General features: G+C 39.9%; 1 protein-coding gene across 1 annotated transcript in view; it reads left to right on the top strand.

The window, feature by feature from the left end:
* Positions 1 to 10,249, top strand: part of Tspan3 (tetraspanin 3) — a 25,680-nt gene that overhangs the window by 5,113 nt on the left and 10,318 nt on the right. The window contains exons 2-4 of the mRNA XM_005347397.2: positions 9,103 to 9,294; positions 9,450 to 9,524; positions 9,984 to 10,085. Of these exons, the coding sequence (XP_005347454.1) occupies positions 9,103 to 9,294; positions 9,450 to 9,524; positions 9,984 to 10,085 (369 nt within the window). The remainder of the gene's footprint in view (positions 1 to 9,102; positions 9,295 to 9,449; positions 9,525 to 9,983; positions 10,086 to 10,249) is intronic.

The following is a 10,249-nucleotide window of genomic DNA, read 5'->3' as shown; positions in this document are numbered from 1 at the left end:
AAAAAAAAAAAAAAAAAAAGAAGCCAGTTTGGAGATGATTGTAAGAGGTGAGGGAATTCAGGACTGAAGAGTAGCTAGATCATAAAGCCAGGGCATACTTGGCATGTTCAAATTACAAAGTAAGAACATAAAGATTGTGTTTCATTCTCTTGGTCCAGAACATAGAGTGAAAAGGGCTGAGAGATGGATTAGCAGTTAAGAGCAATTGTTGCTCTTGCAGAGGACCCAGGTTCAATTCCTAGCACCCTCATGGTACCTCAGAACTATCCCTAAAACTCTAGTTCTGGGGGCTCTAATGACCCTTTCTAACCTCTGTGGGCACCAGGCATGCACTTGGTGCGCAGATGTACATGCAAATAAAACACCCACACATAAGATAAAAATAGACAGTTCTAAAACAAAAAGTTTAAAAGAGAAAGAAGTAAAAGTGTTTCCAGTCTCGTTACACAAGCCTCCTTGAATATATATATACACCCATTGTGTTCTGACATGTCCTGTGTCCGCATAGGTGAATACAAATAGGATATGTTGGTGTGCTTTTGTTTCCTGTGCTTCTGTCTGTGTGACTGTTCAAAAAAGATGATGTTGTAACACCTCTTCAGCCAACAGGCTGTTTATTAAGGTAGTTTTTTGGTTTGTTAAGGAAAGAACTTCAACTTTGTTGGGAAGCAAATCATGGTGCATGCTGTAAATATATTTAATTTTTTTCCCTGGCTTTTCAAGACGGTTTTTCTGTGTAGTCCCGGCTGTCCTGGAATTTACTCTGTAGACCAGGCTGGCCTTGGACCCTGAGATCCACCTGTTTCTGCCTTGCTAATCTTGTTCTTAAAGGCTAGTGCACCACTTCCCAGCTTCTCTTCATTTGTTTTGGATGTGTAGAGGTTTCTGATTGAGTTCTGAGTCATGTCTGTGGCCTTGAGTAATCGTTTAGGTCGGTGGTTCTCAACCTTTGTAATGCTGCAACCCTTTAATACAGGGGACCCAAACCATAACATTATTTCATTGTTATTTTGTAACTGTAATTTTGCTACTGTTATGATTGTAAATATCTGATATGACAAATGCCAACCCCAAAGGGGTCGTGATCCACAGGTTAAGAACTGCTGATTTAGGTAGACCTTAGAGCCATTAGGAGAGCTTTGTGATTACAGTTTGAGGATGAAATGGGTTTTGTTTGTTTTTTGTTAATTTTTTTATTTGATAAATAGTACATCTTATTTATTTCTCATTTCTTGTGTCAGAATTGAAACGTCAGCTGACTGCACAGTGCATATAATCTTTTACTACACAGTACCACAGGATGAAGGTTTTCTTTTTTAATCTCCTTTAGAATATATATCTTTTAGAACTGGATGGTGTTTGTGCACGCCTTTAATCTCAACACTTGGGAGGCAGAGGCAGGTGCATCTCTGAGTTCATAGAGTGAGTTCTAGGGCAGCCAGGGCAGCACAGAGAAACCCTGTCTTGAAAAACAACCCCAAAAGAATGCTTATCTTTTAGAATATTTATTGTTCTTTGAAGTGTTTTAATGAATTTAAGCCATAAAATCTGATTCTAGTTAAGGTTTTTTGTTTTTCCCCAGAAAATCCCATAAACATTTCCTTGGCTCCCAAACAGGTACAGTGTAAGAATCATGCAGCCGGTCAGCAGTGACGTACCAGCTGCTCCGCCGACCTCAGCACAAGGTCGTTTCTGCTGCTCAACTGGTGGGAGAAGGAAGGGAGTCTTAACCAAGTTTCCTATCTCTGGACCCATCCAGAGATTTATATCCATAGATAGGTCTTTCTTCTTCAGAGATGTGATCTTAATTGTTATTATACATATAATTAACAGATTTTACAACTATAAATTGTCAATCTCATGATAAAAGTTATATTTAGCTTGATAAAATCTTTTCTTCCTGCTCATCCTCTCCTTCCTCACACCCTTTTAAATAGCTTAACATTCAGTAGATGAGAAAATTTTGTGTTTATGTATTTGTTTTTAATTTAATGAGACTATAGTTGATATGTATTTTACATAGTTGCTACTACTGGTTTAAACACATAGCCAGACTTTAACATGATAAATCTTAAGCACTCCAGACTCCTAAAATAACTGACTTTTTACAGTTAGAGTGGGCAGGGGCAACTAAAGGTCTCCCCAACACAAGTTCAAACTCCTTGATTTACAGCTGGCTTCAGGATTGTCTGAGGCCTTTGGTCTGTCTCCAGTTTCATTGCTTTCTGAACTGTGGGACTTGCAACTGATAGGTAGGCATACACTGAATTAATTGGATCAACAATGAGTATGAAAGACCAAATGAAAAGTAAAGATACAGTAGAATTGGGGAGCATGCCCTTTTTAATGTCAGAATAACAATTTAAGAGGATTAAAATATTTAAGAATAGTGGCAATGATATCAGTGATTTGATTGCAAAAGTAGCCTGACAATGCAATCCAAGAGGCTTTGAGAAAGTTTTTTTTTTGTTTTTTTGGCAATATAAAGAATGTGTGCCAGAAGAAGTTATCCATCAGAAAACATCCAAAGGCTGAGTCAAAATCAGACCTAAAACAGCGATAAATGGGAGCAGTTGACATGCACCTAAAGTGTGGGAATGAAGAGAAAGCTAGTTTATATGTTTAAAGACAGACAGATCTAAGAAGTAATCTGGAAAACAAAACACTACGGTCTTAATTTTAGACATAACTTTAAATATATGTCTGCAAGTGTGTGAATATATATATATGAAAATATTTAAACATATTAGAACTAAACAATCATAATTTTATCTCTCAGACAATATCAACTTTTTCTTAAAAATATTTTGATGCTAAAAAACGTAGTTTTCACCTTAATGCACTATACTAATGCATATACTACGTTGTATTTTCAGTGTTCAAGGCTATAATGCAAGCATGCCCTTAGGCTTTGGGTTCTTGCTTTTGCTGTTGCCATTTTGTGATGCTGTTTTGACAAATGAACAATCCTAGAAGGGATGTTACTTGATAGAAATGCTGAAGTTGATATGTGTTGTGGATTGTTTTCCAAAAACATACTTTTGTATTTCTCTATAATCCTTCTGGTATGCATTGAATCCTGCTTTACTTCTTTATTGACCAATTTGCCAAATAGAAAATTATGTCATTGCCGGGCGGTGGTGGCGCACGCCTTTAATCCCAGCACTTGGGAGGCAGAGGCAGGTGGATCTCTGTGAGTTCGAGACCAGCCTGGTCTACAAGAGCTAGTTCCAGGACAGGCTCCAAAACCACAGAGAAACCTTGTCTCGAAAAACCAAAAAAAAAAAAAAAAAAGAAAAGAAAAGAAAATTATGTCATTGTTGTAGTAGCTTCAGAAGGTCTTGTGGAGAAGTAATCTTGGCTTCTGAAAGAGGGTTGCATGTCTTTGGGATAGTCTTTTTTATTGTTGTTGGTTTTGGAAAGACGGCAAGAGAATAAATGAAATAAGTTAGGGAGTAATTATGTACTTACTTAGAGGAGTAATGCATAGTGACATGAACCATTTTATCAGAGTAAGCCTGAGTGGAACAAAGATTTTACAATTTCTAAGGTAGTCGTGATGGCAGGAAGGTAAAGTTTGGGGAAGGTTTCTTTCAGAAACAAATTGTACAGAATCACCAATAATTCCTTGCAGGAAAATAGTGATGTACATATAAATCTAATATGGCTGCACAAGAAACGCAGAATTAAATGTGTGTTGAATGTTTCTGATTCTCCCTTTCTTTGAATTTTGCTTTTTGTAATACCTAGAGTAGGTAGTACTTTGTAACATGTTTCTCCTCTGTTTCTTCTTACCCAATCCCTATTTTTTATCAGTTGATTCTTTGAGGCAAAAATCACTCTGAAGGAGCAGTTCACACAGGGAAGCAGAATCATTAGGTCCTGAGCTTTGAGGTCAATGAAGTTTAGACTCTGTCTTCTCTCTATTGATCCGTTGTGCCATGGTAGTAGACATGATCGCTGTGTCTCCGACACACCTTGTCCTGGGAGTGACTTCTCTTGGCCTCATACTCATTCAGCATGTTCTGTGGGATGCTTCCACTGTCACGGCTCTGAATTTCCATGTGGATAAACTGGCAACAGAACAATTTTATCTCCCAGTTTTAAACATTTCTGTTTAGTTTTATGTTGCCAGTTTGCAGAGGTAGGTCTTAGAGTGCTTGATGATAATGAGGGAATAGTTCTGTGGGTTTTAGGATTTTATTGACTTGTCTTTTTTTTTTTTTTGTCCCTGCCAGAGAGTTGAGTTAACCCCCAACTAATAACAAAAACCACCAACCTTGGTTAGTAGACATCAGGACAGCAATGTTACGGAAGAGTGAAATTTCTTACTTGAACACATTCACACTTGTATAGATGTAGAGAAAATTAAAAGGGTAGAATTAGTGTCACTTTTGAAACTTGTAAGATCTCAGTTTATAGAGAAAGTGTAGTTAACAGAAAAACACCTAAAGTTTTAAACTTCTATGACTTAATTTAAAACATGGGCAAAGTAAAAGAATGGTTTTTCTTCAAAAACCTCAGCCTTTCCCCTAAATTTCCCTGTACTTTGTAAAAAGGATGATTAATTTTAGTACACTGCCCTGGCACAAATCCTCCTTATAGGCCCAGATTCTCTCAGAGGTGACCTGTCAGAGGCTTCCACGTTCCACAGTGCCCTGCCCTACTGCTCCCTCCCTCCCTCCCTCCCTCCCTCCCTCCCTTGCAGCTGCTTTGTTGGCAAAGCCCTGGTCCAATCCCCACTGCCCAGCAAACAGGATTTAACCAAGCTCACCTTTTAATTTTATGTAGCTTTTCAAATAATGCCCTGTCTGCATTAATAATCAGAGTGACTACCAGGTTCCCATCACTAGTAAGAATTATTTATGCTCTTCCCTGAACTGACCGTGCAAATTATTATTTATCTCATTTGACTATTTTTTATTTTTGTTTTTTATGCTGATGGGTGTCATTATGGCAGATACTTACAACTGTTTAGTTTTCTTGGCCACTATTTGAAATGAACAGCTACTCTGTTTTCAACATCATTTATAAGAGACAAGCACCTTGTTTATGCTGTCCTCTCAGCAGTGAGCACAGTGTTACTTGGTGTGTGTTACCTTATTTCCTAGTGATGTTGAAGAAGACACTGTTACAGTCTCCTCTCCTGTGAACATTGCCTGTTGAATGGTTTCCAGCACAGACTGAGTCATCTGTCATCTTTCAGACAATAAGCTGTATTTACAAGTGGGGTTGCCTACGTTGCCTTCCATTTGGTTTGCTGCGTCTAGTTCTGGTTTCTTTTCCTACATTCTTGTCTGTAGTTTCATGATCGGAGCGGGACAGCCCAAGAGACATTTCACTTGGTCCATTCCCAGCTGTATTAAGTGTGAGTTTCATAGGGATCTCTTTAGGCTAAAAGCTCATTTTGTTTCTAAAATGCAAGTGTTCCTCAGTGCCCTGTGCTGTATATTTTTGAGTATGTATTATCCTCTTGTTATATTTTGATTCAGGTTTATCTAGGTTAAAACTTCATTTACTAGCTAGACTTGATGACACAATTGGTTAGTGTACTATACTTAAAGTAAAAAAAAAGATTTTATTTATTTAAGATTTATTTTTATTTTATGTGCACTGGTGTTTCTCCTGCCTATGTATGTGTGAGGGTGTCAGATCCCCTGGAACTAGAGTTTCAGACAGTTGTGAGCTGCCATGTGGGTACTGGGAATTGAACCTGGTCCTCTGGAAGAGCAGCCAGTGCTCTTAACTGCTGAGCCATCTTTCCAACGCAGGGATTTATTTTTAATTGTGCTGTATGTGCACATACATGGAGCTGTGGTTGTGGAGACCAGAAGAGGGTCCTGAATGGCCCAGGACAGGGACAGGCGTAATAGGTAGTTTTGAGCTGCCCAGTATGGATCCTGGGACAGACTTACGTTGCCCTCTGGAAGCACAGTACATACTCTTAACCACTGAGTATCACTCTAGGGCTAAACTCACTTTAAAACAATATTTGTATTTTTATTTTTATATTGAGGGTGTTGGGGTGAGCATATGTGCATGAGTGCACAGGCCTGCAGAATCCAGAAGAGGATGTTGGATCCTTTGGAGATGTGGGTGGCAGGAACTGAACTCAGGTCCTTGGAAAGTAGTGTGTGCAACTTTCTCTCCAGTCACTGCCACCTCCCAGATTTTATTTTCATTTAAACTTTTTTGTTTTGTTTTTGAGATGTATGCCACAATTTCCATTCAGCCCCCACCCCTTCTTCTTGAGGCAGGGTCTCACTGTAGCCCTGACCTGCCTTGAACCACTGTGTGGATTTAGGCAGTCCTTGAACTCATAGAAACATGCCTGCCTCTGCCTCCTGGGTGCTGGGCTTAAAAGCATGGCCACCACACCTGCCCCTCCCACCTCCCCACAGCCTTTTAAGAAATAATTATAGGAACAGTTCTTGTGTAGTTTGTTTAGTGAAAGCAGTGAGTACAGCTTGATTAATTCATGTTTAAAGACTGAATTATTTGCTTTAGTAAAATGTGTTATATTATATATATACACATACATATATATGTTTGTGACTATATAATGTACACGTGTAGTTGAGAGAGTGCTTTAATAAGACTTTGTTACAGAGTCCACATCCAAACTGTTAAGCCTCATCTTTTTTTCTCATCTCACAGTGTACCCCAAAAGCAGATATGTAGTTGTGAATTCCAGCAGGCCCAGTAGCATTGTTTAATGGTAGACTACTGATTGAGACTTACACTCTGTTCTAGAGGTGGTGCCCATTGGAGTCTAGTAAGCACAATTAGATACCATTGTATTTAAGTAGTGAACTGAAAACTGAGCATTGACTGTGCTGGTGAGAAACACACACACCAGCTAAAGCCTCGTGTCCTTTCGGTGGAGGTGGAGGGTGTGGAGGGTATGGTGTTACTCTGTAAACGTTCATGATACTGCTTGTGTCAGGCACTGCTTGAAGCGATACATATGATGCAGGGCTGAAAGATAAACAGACACAGTTTGTGCTCAGGAGGTATATTAAGAAAAACGGTTGAATTGAGACATTGTTAAAAATGCTGTTTGTATTGCTTGGGGCAGTAAGAGAACGGATGAGGGTGAGTAGTTAAGAAATGCTTCTGTGAGAATGTGGTGATCCTTAAGCTGCATCCGAATAAGTGAAACAGCAGCAGAGGTGTAAAGTGAGAGATGTGTTTATCAGTTTTATATTTTTGCAGTCTATGAAGGGTTATGAAGTCTTCAGAATGTAGAGACAAAACAGTTTAAATCATTAAAAATTGCACGTTATACTTTGCCCTGTTCATATTTTTAACAGTAATTCTCACAAAGACCATATTAAGGGCTGGGGGAGAGTCGGGGTAGCCTAGGTTTAGAGAAGTGCTGCAGTAAGGTGACTTCCAGGTGCAGTAAAGAGGCTGAGTGCAAGTTATCTGGACTTGAGGCAGAGATGAGGAAGTGTGACAGACAGCACCCTGGAGCTGAAGAATCCGTCATGAGAGTGAGAAAAGAGCAGCCAGGGAAAGAGAAGAAAACTAGCAGTGGACGAGAGATGATCTAAAAAAAAATGTCTCCATTCACATTTTATTATTCTTAGTACATTACTTCAAGTATGAAAAATAGTTTACTATACACAGTAGGGTGGTGGATGAGGCAGTACCAAGAGAGTACTGCCTGAAGTTTCTTTACATTAAAAAATCCAGTGTGTGTGTGCGCGCGCGCGTGTGTGCACACGTGCATAAACCAGGTTACTGGGATCTTCTTTTTCCAGATCTGACAGTGATTGTAGTGATGTATTATAAGAAGACAGACATGTGGTGTTCAGGCATAGTGAACCTAATAAAACTACAGAACTGAACTGAGTTTTCAGGGTCAGAGGATTGAGTGGGAATCTGTAATGTTAACTGTGGAAGCGGGTTGCTAGTTTGAAGATTTATATGTTTAATCTTTTATAGGTGAAGCAATCACAACTGTGTGACAGCTCTGCATGTTCTGCTCCTTAGACAGCAGTTTAGCATAGCCCTGCACTGTGTGCCTGTTTGTCTACGTGCTGGTAGCAGTAAGCACAGAGCGGGGCCCAGTGCTAATAAAACCAAAAGTGCCCTGGAGAAAGGGCCTGGAGCTGTACTAAGGCTTTCTGTGCTCACCTTCCCCAGAAGGGTTCAGCACCCATGACTCCAAGTGTAGCCACAGCACTGGTGGGAACCTGCTAAAAATGGAGAATCTCAGACCCTCTGAGATTGCTGAGTCAAAACTGGCAGCTTAATGAGCTCCTCGGGTGATTTTACTCACACAAAAGTTTGAGGGGTGTGTTTCTAAAGAACAGGTAGATGGTGAAAGTTTGCAGTGTGCCTGAGCCTGGACTCTTTGCTTTACTGTCTCAGTCTCTAGGATAGCATATTTTGGGTTTCATGTTTACTAATACTTTTCTAAGAAAGCTAAATAGAGATTTTTTTTTTTGAGTTACTTTGCCTGGGTGCAACCCCTAATTCTGTCCATTGTCTCTACTTATAGAATACAGTTTAAGTGCATTCTTGTCATTGCTATTTATTCAAGTTATATTTTTTCTATTGAAAAATAGGTGAGATTTAGAAAATTTGCAACTTCATCTAGTGAAGAATTTTTGCTGGGGTGGTAGTTCATGCCTTTAATCCCAACAGGTGGATCTCCGTTCTGAGGCCAGCCTGGTCTACAGAGTGAGTTCCAGGACAGCCAGGGCAATAACGAGAAACCCTGTCTCAAACAGCAACAACAACAAAAGCATTTTTATTAATGAGCCAGGAACGCTTTAGCTTTTCTGATTTAAGAATGACGGGAAGTCTCAATTATAGCCTCTTGGGTTGAAGATGTGCTCAGTTGGTAGGATGTATAACATGAGAAAAGCCCTGGCTTAGATTTCCAGCACCACCTACACTGAGGTGATGGTGCCTGCTTGAAAGAGGAGGCAGGAAGAGTGGAAATTCCACGTCATCCTTCAGGATTCAGGGATGACCTTGAATTCAAGGATGGGATACACAAGACACATTCAAAGAAAATGACTTGAACCCAGGCAGGAGCAGGAAAATTGCTTGATGGTACTCAGGCTAGGTTTCCATTTGCTTTTCTAGGGGGCAGCTGGTATTCTCTGCTATGTGGGAGCCTATGTCTTCATCACATACGATGACTATGACCACTTCTTTGAGGATGTGTACACGCTCTTCCCTGCTGTGGTGATCATAGCTGTAGGAGCCCTGCTCTTTATTATTGGTCTCATTGGCTGCTGTGCTACCATCCGGGAGAGCCGCTGTGGGCTCGCCACGGTAAGGTAACCCTTCCTTCACCACACGTCAGACCAGAATGAACACATGCTTTAAACTTCTAGAAGTTGTCCCTTATACTTTTCTTTTAATCAAGAAAACATTTACAACTATTTTTTTTAAATCTCTACCTAATTTCTGATGATTTTTCCGTACAGTTTGTCTTCATCCTGCTCTTGGTTTTTGTCACGGAAGTTGTTGTTGTGGTTTTGGGATACGTGTACAGAGCAAAGGTATGTTGTTCACTGCACACGCGGGGCTTTCCGGGTGGCATAGAGCAGCTTCGTTTTCTTTTGGCTTATTTCAGCGAAGCCACTGCTTTAAAATACCTAAAATTAATTAACATTTATTTATAAAACTTCTGTTCTTGATATAACTGATATTATTATTTTTGTAGGCATTTGGCATCCACATGTGGGGCATCTCCTCAATACACAGCTGTTTTGTTCCTTTCGAGTGGTTTGCTTTGCTAGCCTCTTTTGAGTAGTCTTTTCAAAGGCTGTTAACCTGTGTGAGTTAGTAGATCTGACTTTTTGCTGCTAGTTTGAATCTAACTGGAGCAGGAAGTCTTTTTCTTACTGTAAATGTACGGAGAACTTGGAAGCATGCTACTTAGGGATTGTAGTTGTAGCCTTGACCTATGTTACTTTAAGCAGTATTTTCGAGGGATGGAATCTTTTCTTTTGATGCAGGTAGAGAATGAAGTTGATCGAAGCATTCAAAAAGTATATAAAACCTACAATGGGACCAACCCCGATGCCGCCAGCCGTGCTATTGACTATGTACAGAGACAGGTAAGCTTCCTTGAAGGTTGTCATGCCTGAGTCCACAGAAACTAGTTCTTCTCTTTCCGTGTATGTGGGCTGTGTTTACCTCCACAGCTGTAAGAGAGGGTGTTCCTCCACCTCTGCCTCCAAGTTTATTGTTTTTGCCAGTCTTGTTTCAACTAATATATATA

This window comes from Microtus ochrogaster, chromosome 5 (genome assembly GCF_000317375.1).
Source record: "Microtus ochrogaster isolate Prairie Vole_2 chromosome 5, MicOch1.0, whole genome shotgun sequence".
NCBI classification, from domain to species: Eukaryota; Metazoa; Chordata; class Mammalia; order Rodentia; family Cricetidae; genus Microtus; species Microtus ochrogaster.
Note: the sequence above shows the minus strand (reverse complement) of the source record. Positions and strands in the feature narration are given on the sequence as shown.